The sequence below is a fragment of the Eublepharis macularius genome, chromosome 15 (assembly GCF_028583425.1).
Source record: "Eublepharis macularius isolate TG4126 chromosome 15, MPM_Emac_v1.0, whole genome shotgun sequence".
Lineage (NCBI taxonomy): Eukaryota > Metazoa > Chordata > Lepidosauria > Squamata > Eublepharidae > Eublepharis > Eublepharis macularius.
In genome coordinates, this window is record NC_072804.1 from 28,106,252 (window position 1) to 28,124,447 (window position 18,196).

The 18,196-nt window shown below is 46.2% G+C and overlaps 1 protein-coding gene across 3 annotated transcripts in view; it reads right to left on the reverse strand.

Moving 5' to 3' along the window:
* The window catches only part of SYTL1 (synaptotagmin like 1), a 44,130-nt gene that overhangs the window by 17,171 nt on the left and 8,763 nt on the right, over positions 1–18,196 (reverse strand). For 2 of the 3 annotated variants that reach the window (XM_054998832.1, XM_054998833.1), the window contains exons 2-4: positions 6,033–6,403; positions 3,304–3,446; positions 1,750–1,864 (exon numbers count right to left, since the gene is read on the reverse strand). In XM_054998832.1, the coding sequence (XP_054854807.1) occupies positions 1,750–1,864; positions 3,304–3,446; positions 6,033–6,184 (410 nt within the window). In that variant the 5' untranslated portion in view covers positions 6,185–6,403. Of the gene's footprint in view, positions 1–1,749; positions 1,865–3,303; positions 3,447–6,032; positions 6,407–18,196 lie in introns of all 3 variants that reach the window. The other variant, XM_054998831.1, reaches the window with a different exon arrangement.

The following is an 18,196-nucleotide window of genomic DNA, read 5'->3' on the forward strand; positions in this document are numbered from 1 at the left end:
TTTGGAGGGTAGAATCTATGGCATTATAACCTACAGATGTTCCTCCCATCCCCAAACCTCATCCTCCCCAGGGTCCCTTGCTCAAAATCTCCATAAATTTCCCAAGCCAGAGTCAGAAAGTCTATTGACAGCAGCATCTGCAACCAAGCCAACATTGCTGCCAGGTAGGGTTACCAGACGGGGTCCACGATAATACCAGACCCCTGGGAGTGGCAGCACTCATCTTTCTTTTAGCATTCACTACCAGAAGTAGTGTCATTGCACCAAACCCGACTTCTGGGTGCCCGGGCTGGCTGGCCGCTCCTGGCAGCACCACAGAGCCACAGAAGGCCGGCTGGGTGCCCGGGCTGGGCTATGGAGCTGCCACTGGGGCGTAGGGGCCAGGTGTCCGGTATCTGGGGGATGTTTTCCCTAGACAGTCCTCCCAAATGTCAGACTGTCTGGGCGAAAACTGAACACCTGGAAACCCTACCACCAGGGAGGGAGTTCCAAATAGAGCTGCCAACTCTAGGCTGGGAAATTTCTGGGGGTGCAGTCTGGTGAGGGCAAAGTCTGGGGAAGGGAGGGACTTCAGCAGGGATGTGATGCCATAGAGTTAGGGTTGCTAGGTTTGGCAACCAGCAAGAGGCTGGGAGTGGGAAATGGGGGACGGCCATCTGTGATGACCTGACATCACTTCCAGGGGAAACCCATAAGTGACATTACACTTCTCTAGCAATAGCCAGAAATGCTATGGTTTTGCCATAGCATAGACTTTCCAGAGATTCCTGGAGAGGACTGACATCACTTCTGGGTTTTCCCTGAAAGTGACATCATGCCAAAGGCCCACGGCCATTATTTTATTTTATTTTTCTAGGATCCCCAGAAAAATAGGAGCTGGGGATCCTCCACCCCCAATGATGGACAGGCAACCCTATACAGAGTCCACCCTCTGAAGCTGTCGTTTTCTCCTGGGGAACTGATCTCTGTAGTCTGAAGATCAGCTATAGTTCTGGGAGAGCTCCAGGCCCCACCTGGAAGTGGGCAACCCTAGTTCCAAAGACACAGCACCACCACCAAAAAGGCCCTCCAGAAAGCTTCAACTCATGGGACAGGAATCTGACAACAGTGAAAACAAAGAGGCAGATCCATACAATAGAAAACAACCCCTCTGCTGTCGTGATCTGTCTGCAACACATAAGAACCCAGTCACTTGTCCAACAATTATGTTTTTAAAAACAAAATTCAATCTGTCCAGTTGTTTTTCATTTAGCCCGACTGAATGGCCTCCCTTACAGAATTGTAAGGATTCCTAAGACAAAAAAGGTGTTCAAAACACTTCAGTGATTATTCCATAGAAGCCAGCAGTGCCAATTTCTCCAGCACCCAATGCAGGTTTGTTGAGGCTCTGGTCTTATAATGTGTTCCCACACAAAGACAATTCTTTGGGGCATTTGCATGGGCAATGGAGTGTCCACACCCTAGTTTTGCCCACACTCTCCTTGGCACAGCTCCCTGCAGCCATTTCCTTCCCCTTCACTGGATGCCTTTTTCCCTAGAGGGAATTACTAGACTGTTGTTATAACTTGTAAATCTACTGCTATTACCTACTAGTTCTTGATTTTTATTTTTCAAAAGTAAATCTCTAGTCCTTTTCATTTTGGAGTTATAACAGGAAATATGCAGCCCGTTTCAGCTACTGACTTTTCCAACAGCAATAACAACAACAAAACAGAGCTTCCCTTCCTACCCAACATCAAAGTATCTCACCTGTCTACAGTATCCTGCATGTTAAAAGTGTTCTCTTTCTCTTCCTCTGCAGAAGGTTCCCTGATCGGCTCCAGATCTCCCATGCTTCCCTGTTTCTTTGGTCCCCATTCACCTGCTTTGGTACAAAGAAGATCCCTTTCAGATTATATAATTTCATGATTTAAAAAAAGTCCACAACTTCACAAAATTCACCATTAGTCACCACAGCTACATAAAACCTCCACGTACAGAGACAGTATACCTTTGAATATTGCATGCTGAGCATAAACAACACGAGATAGCCTTCACTTCCCTCACACTAACATTTATGTCATTCTTTTAGTGTTCAAAGTGCTTCACATATAACTGTTACAACGATTCTGTAAGATAGGCTATTATTATTGGCCCCATATTGTAGAAATGAGTGGGAAGGAGGGAGAATGGCTTGCCTCAGGTCCCTTAGTGAGTTTGTAGCACAGCATTTTAGGGCATATACTTGAAGTTGGTTGCTATGAACTTTTTGAGTGATCCTAAGGAATACTAATGGACTTTAAAAGTATCAACAGTTTATAGGTAGTGTTACCATTGCTTTGCACTAGCACTTTATGTATAGGTCTGTATATGAAGACTGTGTGGATTGATACATATTGAATGGCAAATTGAACTATGCAATAACAATAAGAATATGTTTGCAATTGTTATAAGTGTTTATTTCATTAGGTTGTCACGATTATTGTTCTCTATTGCTATCCAAGTTTCCTGAGGCATCTACAGTTGATAATAATACTAGTCATAGGCCTTTGGGTCAAATCCAGCAAAGCAATTTTTATAGTCTTTCAAATGTGTCCTTTTTCTGTAGGGAGAAACTGGATCCTTAGCAGCCTTGATGGAAGGAATTATGCTGCCAAGATGACAGCAATACAGAGCATTAGAGCATCTCTGAGCAGAACCACAAGTGACAAAAGGCACAGATTGGACACTTGTCTGCTTCCCTCAAGTTTTGATGGGAAATGTAGGCATCCTGGTCTCGCAGCTTCGCTCTCCGACTGCTGTCCAATGGACTTTCCAACTGTCACTTGTCCAACATTCCGCCAAGCTGCCTACATTTCCCATCAAAACTTGAGGGAAGCTGACAAGTGTCCAACCTGTGCCTTTTGCCGCTTGTGGTTCTGCTCTAATAAGAGGGCCAGAAAGAAATCTCTGGGCTCCTTATTTAAAGGACAATGTAAGACACGCTTCCTCCAGGAACCCCCTGACTTCCATTGCTACATGCAGGAAATGCATTGTTTTGAAGACCATGTCCACATCATCATCAACATCAACATCATTCGGCATGCACAGAGGTGCATCACGCATTTCTCCCCCCAAATTCCAAATTTCCCAGAATGTCAGTGGGTTGGATCCAACAGTAGTTTCTGCTGGCGGAAGGTATTTCCATCAGTGCAATGGGACTTTCACCTTCCTGTCCTGCAGCAGCCTGAGTGCTCCTTGAAATCATAAGGTGGAATTCTGCAGTGGAAAGGGGGGATTTGTGAAAACCACTCCCCCTTTACAGTTACCAGCTCTGTCTCTTACCTTTGGGTTTCTTCTTTCTGCGGATAGAAGCCCGGACAAGGTCCGAGCCGAAATGATTGTGCCGCTTCGAACGGACATCACAGAACCAGTCCCCAGAGAAGATTTTCAGCCAGCTAGGATCAGAGACTGACTGGCGCAATTTGCTTGAGGGAAGGAAAACAAAGAGACAGAGATGGTTTGGGATGTTTTCAGAGGATTAGATTCTCACTACCTTGATGCATTATAGAAATGTTTCAGAGACTGCTGGGCATGTCAGACTTCTTTCTTTAGCACAAGAGGTAGGAATCTTTCCAAAGCTGCGTTTCTAATCAGCACCAATGCCCACAAAAAAGAATCCAGATTCAGTGACTAAAATGTTTTGAGTGTTGCCAAATACTGCCTTCATTGTTGTACAAACTGTTAATTTATTTACAATTATATTAAAATATTAATATCCTACTTTTCTCCCAACCTAACAGAAGTCAAGCTGGCTTGCACCAGCTAAAATATTTCATTTCACAAAAATACAATCCCAGTAGCAAGAGGGGCATCGGTGGCCTCTGTTCAAAGGCCACAAAACATGTCAGAAAAGTGTTGCCATTTAAAGCCTCCAAAATCTCTGCAAACTTAGGGCCTTCCTCACGTACTCAGAAAGCCTATTCCATAAAACAAGCAAAGGCTCCAAGAAAGTCCACGCAGAAACTTTTATTCCATAATTATATGCATATTCCATAATTATATGCATATTATATTCCATAATTATAGGCTCATTTCAAAGGGGAACGCGCAGGAATGCAGTTCCGGCAGTTCCCCAAAGAGGTCGCATGTCAGGTGGCCCCGCTTACCTGACTCTCGGCCATTTTGGGCCCGTTTCAGCCCAGATTGGGGCCGAAATGTCCCAGATTGGGCCTCTTGACGGGTGGTGGATCACTCTCCCACTCAGCAGTGGCCCGATCCTGACCATTTTGGACCCCTTTTCGGCCATTTTCAGTCCCTTTTTGCCATTTTGGGCCCAATTTCGGCCCTGAATGGCTAGGATTGTGTCTAAAACAGCCAGGATAGGTGATGTCAGGGGGTGTGGCATACGCAAATCAGTTATGCCAATGACACACTTCCAGTGATGGTAAGGGGCGTGGCATATGCTAATAGCTATGCTAATGAGTTGTGCTAATGCATTCCTCCATCTCTTTTGCTACGAAATGACCCCTGATTATATGTATGCAGTTTAAGGATGTTTGCAAAATTCCATCTCAAGAAAGTATATTTCTTAATGAATTTTACAATAGGGGTGAGGGGAACTGACCTGGCTAGGTTTTCTGCTTGTTTTGTGTTTTTTGGTCAGATAAGCAGAAGGCAGGGTTTATTACTTCCCCAATAACTGTATACCTCAAATGCAAATATGGTTGCCAATCTTTAGACGGAGACTGAAGATCTCTCAGAATTACAACTGATTTCTAAACTACAGAAATCAGTTCCACTGGAGGAAATGGCTGCTTCGGAGGTCGGACCCTAGGGTATTATACCCCACTGCGACCCCTCCCTCCTCAAACCCCTCTCCCCTCAGGCTCCACCCCAACCTCCAGGAATTTCCCAACCCAGAGTAGAGCCTACCGCCCCGCCGTACAAAACAGACGGGACTGAGCCCCTGACTAACCAGACACATTCAGGGCTCCATTCCTGGACCCATTCAAGCCCCAAAGAGAGAGCTCCACCCAGTTACCAGATATTTTACTTTCGAGATCAAGCATCTTTTCCCAGAATGTTTGGGAAAGACAGGATCATCATGAAAACTGGGAAAGGCTCTATGCACGGGTAAAATGAAATGGAAGAAATCGGCAAGGATTCCACAGTCTACTCGAGACTAGTCGCAAGGCTTCATTTATTTAGATATTTATACCCTGCTTTTTTCCCCCGCAGGAACCCAGGCATGGTTCTCTTGCATCATTCTCCCCTCCTCCATGTTATCCTTAAAATGACATCCCTGCGTGAAGGTGACTAGTCCAAGGTCTCCCAGGGAGTTTCCATGGCAGGGCGGGGATTTGACACGGAGTCACCAGATGCTCGGCTGACCCTACGCTACACTGGAACCCCTGGAGGGAATTTCACCGTCTGGCAGCCTTTTTTTATTTTTAAAAAGAAAGAAAACCAGGAAATTCTCATGCTCTATCACAAGCTACTTTCAAAGTTCTCTTGAGGGTTTTTTTGTATGTGTAAAACATACAAACGAACAGACGTAAGCATTGACACAGAACACTGGCTCACGTCGTTCATTATTGTCTTTTGAGGCATCAGCTCTTCGTGGCCTCCATCAAAGAAAGGTCTTGCCCCAACACCAGAGGTCCTTCAGTTGGAGATTCCAGGGCATGTATGTAAATTTATTTACTTATTTGCTTCATTATACCCTTTTCTCCTCAGCTGGGTCCCAAAGCAGCTTACATCATTCTCCTCTGCTCCACTTTATCCCCACAACAACCCTGTGAGGTAGATTAGGCTAAGCAAGTGTGACTGGCCCAAAGCCACCCAGTGAGATTCCACAGCCGAGTGGAGAATTTGAAACCAAGTCTCGAAGATCCTAGCAGATACTCTCCCACCTGAGCTACGGGCCCTTTTTTTAACGAAACAAGCAGTACTCCCCTAAGCAAGGTTGCACCATTCTAAGTCCATCAATGAAGTTCAAAGGGTGCAACTCTGCTTGGGAACTGCACCGCCAGTCAGTCATCTTAGCTAGTTTGCCAGGGCGACTGGCTTACCTGATCCGTCCCTCCTCCAACGACCGAAGTTGCGAGTCTCTCCGCAGCACTTCTGCGATGGTATTCTGCTCCTCCTCGGTCAGGAAGCTGAGATCAAGCAAGGAGTCCATATCAGAGTCTGGATCCGTGTCAATGACTCGATGCGACTCCATCAAGTCAACACCATTCACGTCCAAACACAGCAGGATTGCTCAAAGGCCTCTCAGGCACAGCCCATCAGCATCTCATTGTTCTGAATGCCACTGGTGGGGAGGGGTCCAGCCAAAAATCCAGGACCGTCATTTCATTCCTTGCCGTAGATAATGACAAATCTCTCTAGAGGGAAGAGAGCACCTTTAGGTGATGCTTCAGGTCTTCTCCATCCTGACCCCCTGCTGAGAGACAAGATCACAAACCATTGTATATGGCAGGAAGTCAACTATTTTAACATGAGACCCGACACAACAGACTTTTCCTCCCAGTACCCAGTTTATAACCACCATGGATTCTCCCAAGGAATCTTGGGGAAAGGTTGCAGGGAACTGTCCACCCATCCCACAGAACTACAACTTCCATGGTTCTCTGGGAAAGAGGAAAGGACTATTAAACTAGACCCAGCTCCGCTTCTTGAGCATCTCCCTCCATTATGGGATCTGCTGTGGACTGATTCTGACATTAGAAGATCTGGGTCTCCAGTATGCCTGGAAGAATCTAATCCCAGAAGGCTATGCCTAGCCACGGTCATTCAGTGGGAAGGAAAATACACCATGCACATGCCCAGAGGTCCTTTCCCTTATTAAGGTAAAGGTGTGCAAGCACTGAATCATTACTGACCCACGGAGGAACATCACATCATGACGTTTTCTGGGCGGACTGTTTGTTACAGGGTAGTTTGCCATTGCCTTCCCCAGTCATCTAGACTTTACCCCCAGGAAACTGGGTACTCATTTTACCGACCTCAGAAGGATGGAAGGCTGAGAGCGTGCACAGGGGACTACCTTTCTCTTTCCCTTATTATTGCACCAGAAACTTGAAATGTCACAGATAAATGTTGAAGGTAGCCCTGTAAGTTTCTAGGCCAAACCACAGCCTAAATTAAATATAACTGTAACCAATGAAACCATTACAAGTGAATTTCCACCCCTGCTCCCCATTCGGTTTGTCAAATGAAGAAAAACATGTTACCAATTTCAAAAGTTTTTCTAAAAAGTAAATCATGTGATTGTTTTTTAAACATATAACATGCTTGGAGGTAAGAATCTTCAGAGAAAACTGCTTGCAGAAGATGCATTTAGAGATCCAGCGTGGTGTGGCGGTTAGAGTGTTCTAGGACCTGGCAGACCCAAGTTCAAATTCTCCATTCTGCCATGGAAGCCAAGAGGGTCATTGTGAGGATAAAATGGAGCTGCAGAGAACAATGTAAGCTGCTTTGGGTCCCCGTGGGAGGGTTGGTGGAGCATACGTGAAGTAAATAAATGAGCAAATAATACTTTTTTAAAAAGGCAACGAAAATACCTGGATCACTTGAGATTTCCACAGAAGAAGCGAAAGTTCTCGCCAGACAGCGAAAGTGTGATTCCGACACAACAAAGAGACAGAGGTAGAGTTACAAGGCAGCCCACACGGACTGCATTCAAAGAAAAATGCACAGCCACAGCACAAACATTGCAGGCTTGCTGCAGATGCGCACTTTAGATTCAGAACACTGTGCTAAAGGAAGACATTTGCTATACAACATATATAACGTACTTTTCTATTCCTCCCCCCTCCCAAAAGAGCCCCGTCTCTGGAGCAAAATATTTAAAAGACACAGCTGATAATGTTACAAATAAAAATAGAGCCATCAGCCCACAGAGCAGCCCTCCTCATTCAAAACAGCATCATTTTAAAAATATATAAATTCAGCCCAACTCTTAACAGCATGGCTGACAAAATAAAGGACCCTTTAGCGTGTGGCTCAATGCAGGTAAGAAGATATGGAGGAGAAGCCTGGGGAGGGAAGGGGAGAGGCCTCAGCAGGAGGGAAGTGAACTTTGTAGTCTCGAGATCAGCTGGAATTCCAGGAGATCTCCAGGCCACATCTGGAAGTTGGCAACCTTACCAAGAGAGGTTCCTGGCAGGTGTCCTATCTAGACATAGACTTGATCCAGCTGCATCAGGTACCAGGAAAAGGATGGGAGAAGCAACTCTCCCTTAGAAGGGAATCTCTTCCCTCCCATGAAGTGAGAGCCAGTTTGGTGTAGCAGTGTTGGATCACCCAGATCCAAATCCCCACTGGGGCAGGGAAACTCGCTGGGTGACCTTGGGCCAGTCACATTCTCTCAGCCTAACTCACCTCACAGGCCTGTGGCGAGCAAGAAACGGAGGGGAGAAGAACGGTTTGTGCCACCACAATTTCCTTGGAGGAAGGGGTTGGGAGAGAAGTGTACTGAACAAATAAATGTGCAATAAAACCTTGTGCCAGAGCAATGACAGGCAAGCAAAGAACATACAATATGCTCAGTGGGCAGACATGGAGGCTGTCAGTGAATCTGAAGCCACATTGTAACTAGCCGCAATAAACAACAGGTGGAAAAACAATAACAACAACATTCAATTTATATACCGCCTTCAGGACAACTTAATGCCACAATCAGAGTGGTTTACAAAGTATGTTATTATCCTCGCAACAATCACCCTGTGAGGTGGGTGGGGCTGAGAGAGTGCTGAGAAGCTGTGACGGACCCAAGGTCACCCAGCTGGCTTCAAGCAAAGGAGTGAGGAATCAAACCCGACTCTCCAGATTACAGTCCTGCTGATCTTAACCACTAAACCAAACTGGCTTTCTAGGACAGGCATAGCTGTGCCCAAAACCCATCTTAACAAAGGCACGGGAAAAGGTTGGTTTATTAAACTTCCAGAATGCACCCCCAAAAAATCAAGTACCTCATTTCTCCATGAATCAGACTCTAGTATATCACTTGAACAAAGGAATCACTTTGGTAGCTCCAAGTCACAGCACAGATCAAAGATGTAACAGAAGTGGATCACTGGGCCAAATCCACACTTACCGGCATAGTGCTAAACAGTTGGAATGATAGCGTCTTCCTGGCATGTTTTATGATGTCATCGCGCCACGATGCCACTCTCATGGTGCGATGACGTCTGAAAAAGCCCCAGGAAGATGCTATCGTTCCGACTGTTCAGCGCTATGCCAATAAGTGTGGATTCAGCCCTGGAAAGGAAAGACAAAAACCCTCTCGTGCTAGTACTGTAAGATATTCCATTTGTGGATATGGAGAGCAGGTAGAATGGATACTATGCAGCATCCTAAGCCATGCACAGAAAATACACACATGTTCACAGCCATAAACTCCCAGAAACCCATGCTAGGAAATCCATGACTGTTGGTGTCCCTATACCAGCTCATGGTAAAGCCAGAAGAGCAGACTCTAAACAAGGACTCTGATCCTCTAGCTACGCTGAGTGAAAGGATAAGCAATTTCTTCACTCAGAATGCAAATGGAAGGACTAGGATATACAGCTCGGTGGAAGGGTGAGTAGAATCATCAGCCACCACACTGGATCTTGGACCTGGCTGGCAGAGACGTGGTATATATATTCATGCACGGTTCACTGAGAGTGGTCCCCTTCCAGCACAACACAACAGCTTGGCTTCAACCCTCCCCCTTGGCTCTAGCAAGGCAGCAGCCAGGCCAACCCAGGAAACTGTACAGCTCAGTAAAGAAACCCGTTTAACCAGCTCATGCAATGGAGCTGTAAAGGTTCATGTCTGCCTAGACACTGTTATCCCACCCCCTTCCTCCAAGGAGCTCAGGGTGACATAGATGGCTCTTCTCATTTTGGCCTCAAAACAACCCAGTCCGGTAGTGCTAGGTTGAAAGAGAAAACAGACAGACTTGTCCAGAGTCACCCAGGAGATTGTCAACTCCAGGTTGGGAAATTCCTGGAGCTTTGGGGGTAGAGCCTGGGGGTGGTGGGGTTTGGGGAAGGGAGGGACCTCAACAGGGTATACTGTTAGAGAGTCCATCTTCCAAAGCAGCCATTTTCTCCAAGGAAACTGATCTCTGTCATCTGGAGATCAGTTGTAATTCTGGGAGATCTCCAGGCCCCACCTAGGGCTGCCAATCCCCCAGTGGGAGCAGGGGATCCCCCAATCCCAGCCTCTGCCCCCAGCTGCCACTCACCTGGCCAGCGGGGGGGGGGTTCCTGGGGAATGGGCCTGGGAACAAAACAACCTCCTGGGCCAGCACTCAGCAGGCATGCTCACACCAGGCGCAATGTCACTTCCTCAAGGGGCAGGCTTGCTCCTGCACTTCACAGGGGCCGGATTTGGCCCCTGTGAAGCACGGGAACATGCCTGCTGCCGGGCACAATGATGTCACTTCCAGAAATAATGTAATGGAGCCTACTAGGAGCACATGTGCACTAGAAGATTACTTGAGGTAAGTGGCAGGTCCCCTCCTCCTGCTGAGTGTAGAGGAACGTAGCATATTGCGAGGACCTATTCGTTATGCATAAATTAAATTTCACGCAAAGATCCACCAAATAGTGGCCGGTCTGGTTTATAACTTGAGGTAAATGGCAGGTGCCCTCCTCTTGCTGGGAGTGTAACCTTAGCCCTACCTGGAGGCTAGTAGCCCTATCACCCAGAATGCTTTAAGGCTGAGTGAGGATTTGAACACAGATCTTTCAAGTCCTGGGCCGATTCCAGATGACTAACCTTAAGGCGTTTCATGCCGCCCTCTTCCGGATCGCGACGGGGAAAATGCGAAATATCGCGTTTCCTTGCGCGAGTTTTGCGTGTCGTCGCGCAAAACTCGCGCGAGGAAACGTGATATTTCGCATTTTCCCCGTCGCGATCCGGAAGAGGGCGGCATGAAACGCCTTAAGGTTAGTCATCTGGAATCGGCCATGGTCTGACACTCTGCTATTTATTTATTTATTTATACCCCACCTTTCTTCCCAATGAGGACCCAAAGCAGCTTACATCCTTCTTCTCTCCTCCATTTTATTCTCACAACTACACGACAAGATAGGTTACATTGAGTGTGTGTGACTGGCCCAAGGTGAGCCAGCAAACTTTATTTGTTCGTTTGTAGCCCACCTTAGGCCATGTACACCTGCAGCATAAGTCATCCAGTTGGGGTTGCCAGTCCCCCAGTGGGGGCGGGGGATGCCCTGCTCCCAGTCTCCTCCCCCTACCCCCAATCACTTGGCCAGGAGGGCGGGAACAGGCCTCTTGAGGCACTCTCCCAGCATGGTGCAATGATGTCACTTCCGGGAATGATGTCACTTCCGGGAATGAGTGCTCCCATGTTTCATGCCGGGCAAATTTGGGCCCCCAAAAGCTTGATTCTTTAAGAATTGGCCTGGTGCAAAGTGCAGGTGCACTCCCGCAGCCTGTGCAATGATTGTCACTCCCGGACATTCCGAAAGTACGCATGGTCATTCCAAAGGTGAGTGCCGGGTCACCCTACCCTCCCACTGGAAAGGGTAACGGGACCTGGAAACCCTATATCCAATGAACAAAGCAGTAGTACAGAATTAACAAGGCAGTGCAAACAACAAAGAGCCTACAGCAAGGTATACTATAAACAGTGTAGTAAGTAGAACAAGGGTAGAAGAGAATGCAAGTTAATACCACGAACACTCATTGCAGTAGACCACAACCCTCTTCCGTTACAGGGGAGACCTCCTGAACTGTTCCAACCTGTTAGCATTCTAGTCCCTCATAAAATTCCCCTTCTGAAGTTTCCAGGGCAGAACAGGGATTCGAACCTGGGTTTCCCAGATCCTAGTTTGACACACTAACTATGCCACACTGGTTCTCGGAGGGTGCCCCTACAAGAAGGCAGCAACAGAATCAATGGGACTCACAAGGTGCAATCCACCAGGAAAGAGTTTTGTGCAAATTTCATTGAAATAAACCAGAGTTTTGTTTCAATGAAAATTCTGTAAGAGAACGTTCCAGTGTGCAAGGGAGGCGGATTTGGGAAGCTGATTTTTATTTTTAACTCCAGCCCCCAAATGTTTTGGCCAGCTGCATAGATCCCAGAGGTGCTCCCAGATCAGTCTGCAGCAGCAAAAAATGCACCAGAAAAGCGCAATTCAGAGACTGTGCAGCAACAGATAAAAAAGGAAGCCCAAGAAACCAGGATGTGGGTTTTGTATTCCTGTTGCCTACCTTATCAACTTGTTTTTTGTTGTCCTGCCCCTTTTCTCAATTCACTTCCTCTGTCTGATGAAACAGTGGCCGAAAAAGCTCGAATCACAATTGAGTGGAAGCCTTTTCACATTAACACCCCCACCGTTGCACTGGGAATGACTGAATTGGGAAGGATGATCTTACATGGCCTCTTCTGACAGGCACTATATTTATTTATTTATTTCATTTATACCACATCCTGCTCTTTATTGAGGATCCAAAGCAGCTGACATCATTGCCCACTCCTCTGTTTTATCCTCACAACCCTGTGGGGTTAGGTTAGGCTGTGTGTGTGTGAAAGGCCCAAGGTCACCTGGAGAGCTTCCATGGCAAAGTGGGGATTTGAACCCGGGTCTCCCAGCTCCTAGTCTAACCACTATGCCCCACAGATCTCACTATACCACAGAAGACCTTGGTGAGCTGCTGCCAACAGAGTAGAAAAGGCTGAGCTTGACAGATGGAGCCATGGCAGAGCACCTGCTCTGTTCTACATGGAGAAGGTTCTAGGTTCAGTCCCCGGCATCTCCAGCTAGAAGGGTCAGGTGATAAGAAAGACCTCCACCTGAGACACTGAAGAGGTACTGCCAGTCAGAGCCTGGCTCAGTAGAAGGCAGCTTCATGCTGGCTTAAATGGCTTTCAGCAGGAATTACACAAATCCTTGGAAGATTGGTCCTATCATTAGCTGTGGTGGGATGGCCATGTTGGCTCAGGGGTAAAACATCTGCTTCACCTGCCAAAGGCCCCAGGTTCAATCCCCAGTACCTCCATTTAAAAGGACCAATGATGAGAAATAACTTCACCTGCAAGATTTGAGACCAGAAACCGATTCCTGATGAAGAGAGCTTTGATTCTTGAAAGCTTACACCCTGAATAGCTTGTTGGCCTATAGGGAGCTACTGGATTTAAATCTTGCTGTTCTACTGCAGACCAACATGGTTACCCGCCTGAAACTTAATCCAGAACGCTGGAAAGCTCTTGCCAGTCACAGCAGGATGCTCTGCAAAATTTTAGATAGGAAATCTGGAATTTTAAGGTTTGGTATACGAAATTTTAACTCAGACTTCAGAAAATTTAGCCTTGGTGGGATCTCTTTGCTCCAGCTTTAACAGGCTTCCAACAGGAACCATCAACTATGGTTGAACACTAAGCTTGCTTCCACACAGCAATTATCCTTCATGTCCCCTGTCCCCCGCCCCATTGAAGTCATTCTCGTGAGAAAATCTGCAAAACATTGCCACCTGCTCATCCCCCTTTCAGAATTTCTCTGGCTCCTCTCTTGCTGTCCCCCAAACTTGCTTTGGTATGATCTTTCTTAAAAAAGCATACCCAGGGTAGATTTGGGGGATGTATGGAGGGAAAGGTACAGGTATTTCTGTACGCAAGGCTTTTTTTCAGGGGGAACGCGGGGGAACGGAGTTCTGGCACCTCTTGAAAATACTCAGCAATAGTGCTTGAAAATAATATGATTTCAAAGAATCCTGTGTGTTTCTTCCTCATTTCCCTCTTGAGAATTCCGCCACCTCTTTTCCCAGAAAAAAAAACCCTGCTCATACGCATCTGGTACCATCCCCCCTTGTGCCTGCTATTTTCCCTACACCACAGTCAGGCTTTTAGTCAGCTGGTTTTTAAATTTTCAATAGTAGGTATCTTGTTATTGTGTTAACACACTGTATACCACAGGGATCCCCAACCTTTATGAGCCTGCAGGCACCTTTGGAATTTTGAGGGTGGTGAGCGTTACTTAAAAATGGCTGCCATGGGAGGTGGAGCCAAACCTAAAATGGTTGTCTCAGGAGATGGAACCAAACGCAGTAATTCCCTCCTCACATTTCATGGAAAGAAGGAAAGCCTGAAGAGGTTATGGAACGACAGACAGACTAAGGAAAGGCCTGGTGCTTACCAGTCGTCTGTGTTCTCCAATGGAAATCCTTTTCATTTGAATCAGGGCCCCCTCTTGCAATGCCCCTCCACTTTCACCCACATTGGGGAACCCTGGTATACAAAGTACCCATTTTTTAAAAAACTGGTTAAAAAGCCAATGGGGAGAATGGTGAGCATGAGAGGAAAAAATGGAGGAATTGCCCCATGGGAAAGCTATAGCCTCATTGCTGCTACAAATGCCTTTCGGTTCAAGCAGTACTGAGGCCAAAATAGGGAATCACCCTTGCGCAGAAGGGTACACCAAAAAGAGAGAGTGGATTGTGAATATTCAGCAACTACTGGAGCATTTGAAGAGCGTCTGATGAGCTTTCCATATCCGTATTGGCAAGAGTCTAAGAGTTAGGCACATTCTCCAGTTGCAGACCAAACAGCTCACAGTGCCTTAAAGAAGAGTCTTTCAGGTACTGCGAGTTTGTTTGGTCTGCAACATTTATTGCTGCTTAAGCTTTCACGAGCCAAAGCCCAGCTCGCCGGAGGCACAAAGTTATTTATTTTATTGGGTGCCACGACTGCATACGGCACTTCATGGGAAGAGAAGCTGAAAGATCTCTTCCCCAACAAACATATAATCTAAAATCTGACATAACAAAAGGAAGTGAGGTAGTGATAAATAGGGAAGGATATGCATTCAGTCCAGTTGCACGCGCTTAGGTTGAGCATCAACGTCTTTTTAAATTTTTGCACATGAATTACATTAATATATTGCTAGAGGAGGGTTACACCCTATGCCCTGCCCTCTTTGTTGACTAGTACAGTTCACGACTGCCAGTGATTAGTTGAACAACAACATTCAATTTATCTACCGCCCTTCAGGACAACTTAACGCACACTAGGAGCAGGTTACAAAGTGTGTTATGATTATCCTCGCAACGATCACCCTGTGAGGTGAGTGGGCCTGAGAGCGCTCCAAGAGAGCTGTGACTGACCCACGGTCACCCAGCTGGCTTCAAGTGGAGGAGTGGGGAATCAAACCCGGTTCTCCAAATTAAAGTTCTGCCGCTCTTAACCACTACACCAAACTGAAGGCTTGCCGCAATGGTGATTCTCAGATCAGCTATAGTACCAATAAATGTGCATATGTCAAGATCACCATTTGCACTCACAGAAATCAGAAAGCAATACAAAATGGTAGAAAATGGGGAGTGCACATGTGTGAGAATCACCATTTGACCACACAACACAGAAAATAATATCAAATCCCAAATAAACCGTAATAACCATAATGGCAAGCACAGAGATTTCAAGAAAGGAGGGAGCTCTCCGGAACATCCCTGATCCATATACTACTGTCAGGTGTGTGTTCAGTAAAAGAGCAAAAAAATAACTACTGATTAAAAATCAAAATTCTGTCCACAGGGGCTGTGGCGAAGCACCAGGAATTGCAATAAACACACATCCTTTAATAGTGATACATCAGTACAGCAATATATTGTTGTAGAGCTTAGGGTTTTTTAAATTAAAGATTGAAAATGAAACCGTATATTTTTCATGGCAGAGAGGGAGGGTGGAAAGTGGAGGGTGTAGTTTGATGACTTAAGTCCAGTCATCAAAAAGTGGGTTGGAGGTAGGTGGAACAAACAAAATTGAAGGAAACATTACACACGAGGAACAAAGGCAATTCAGAATCTCTTTTTTAAAAAAGAACAGGGTAAATGTGGTCCCAAAACAAGCAGAAAAAATGGGGGGGGGGGTGAGACAAAAATTAAAGACACAAGCAACACCAGAAATAAGGGGATAAACCTGGTTAGAACTAACAAAATAACCCCATGTGGAAAACCCGTGGCTGGTAGCAGCTCTCTGGGTAGAGATTTTTCATATCACTTCCAACCTGACCCTTTTAACTAGAAATGCAGCTGATCAAACCTGGCACCTGCTTCATGCCAAGCAGGTGCTTTCATACCAAGCTATGGCCCCATATACTGTAGAGATGCATACATGCATGAACTCAGGGTGCTGCTTTACACCCAGTCTGACCCTTGGTCTGTCAAGGTCAGCTCTGCCTACTCTGACTGGCAAAAACTCTCCAGGATCTCAGGTGCAAGTCTTTCCCATCACCTCCTACATGCTCCCTAACTGTAGACATGGGGGATTGAACCCGGGACCATGAGCAAGCAAAGCAGATGCTCTGTTGCTGTCATACAGAAGGTTGCATCTCTTTAATGGGGTGCACGCTTTAGCACACAAAAAAGGAAGGACTCCTCCACACCCACTGCCAGCCCAAGACAGCTGAGAAGGGTGAAGCAAAACCAACTTCGGACGCAAACTGTGGTTTGTGAAATTCTCTTCAGCAGAATGGATGAAGAAACACCAGTCTGGACAATTAGTCAACACCTTTTGTCAACTGAGATGGGTCCATTTCAAGAGAAAAACAGAGACAGCTGGTGAATCTCAGACACCCTGTGACTGCTCCTCCTCTACTGCTAAATCCTCTTCAGTACCAGCCTGACCTCCACCATGAACACATGAAGCCGCCTTTTAGGGAGTCACACCTTTCGTTTACTAAGGTCAGTCTGTGATAGGCAGCCACTGTCCAGGTTTCAGGTCAACGTCTTTCACATCACCTCCTACCAGATCATTTGAAGTGGAGATACCAGTGCCTTTCTGCATGCAAAGCAGATGCTCTGCCACTGAGCCATGTCCCGTGGAGGAGACAGATGCTCTCCTCTTTCTCTTTGCAAACATAGCCTGCTGGAACTACAATGGAAATTTTTACAAGATTAGTCCTGCTAGATCTGACTGTGAGACCTACACCCTACACAAACAAAACCTCTCCCAGTTCTCATGCAGGCTTATACATCCAGTCCAACTTAGCTCCCAGGAAAATACAAGTCCATAGTAAGTGTAGAAGGGGTCCCACAGGCAGATCCAGCAGGTCTGTGTAAGGTGTGTAAACTGTAAATGTGTGCTGTACCATAGACCAGAAAGCCTAAGCTCTCTAAGGAAGGAAATTGCAAATGTACCCCTCCAAAGATCTTAAAGAGAGTTACAAAGTAACACGATTAGAGATTGCAGGTAGACACTTCAGTCCTAAGCAAAACTCACGTACATACTTTGTATTAAAAGTAACCAAAATATCATAAAGCATTCTGCGAGCTTTTCAGTTTCTCCAGAACAATTCTAGAGAACTCGAACTCAAAATGTTGTTTTGTCTTATCTCAGTCGGTCTGAATAAACGGTATCACACGGTATTTGTTCTTGGCTATAAAATTGTGCTTTGAGATGGTTGGCACTTTAACAGCTCCTTGAGCACGAGGGAAAGAAATGGGTTCTGTTACACATACGTAGGCTTTGGGCCAAACTCTTCTGTGATTAGACCATTTCCCCAAATCAAAATGGCCTCTCAGTTGCATTTAGCACCCATCGGAAAGAAGACAGGCACACTGATTGAACCTGTCTTTTTCCCTTACAGGGTCTTAAGACATATGGGGAAAAGGGAAACTGGGGGAAAGGCATGTGGGAGAAAACCTTTTTTCTTCTCTTTCCCCTGCTGGCTTTGCCTTTCCTTTCACTCCACTTCCACCATCTCAGTCTTTGGCTTCCTACCTGCACCAGTTGCTATATGATATTCAAACTCTGGCTTTTGGGGGTGCACAACATCTGTCCATGTGCAGGTATTGCAGGTAATTTGGGTTCCTCTCCCCAATTGTTTTCAGAAACCAAATTTGAAAGTGCTCCCCTCAAGTTTGCAGAACCTGGGCCAATTCCACACGGCTTACCTGAAGCCGGGACATTGCGCGTTGTGCAACGTCCCGGCTTCAGGTGAGCCGTGTGGAATCGACCCTGATGTAACAGGTCTGGCTGGCCCCACTGCGCAGACTTGTCTATCCACAAGCAGCCAGCTCTTCAGAAACAGATGAGTGTGATTAGGCAGAAAATGGCAAAATAATTATGGAAACAAGTTTCTCATTAAGGAGTAGGAGAGAAAGCCTCCCTCCTTTCCCAAGCCGTCTAATTTTAACACCTCTGTCAAAAATGCTAAACTACGAGGAAATCCAGATCACCAAGTTCTTGGAAGACGCTCCAAGGAATCTGGTG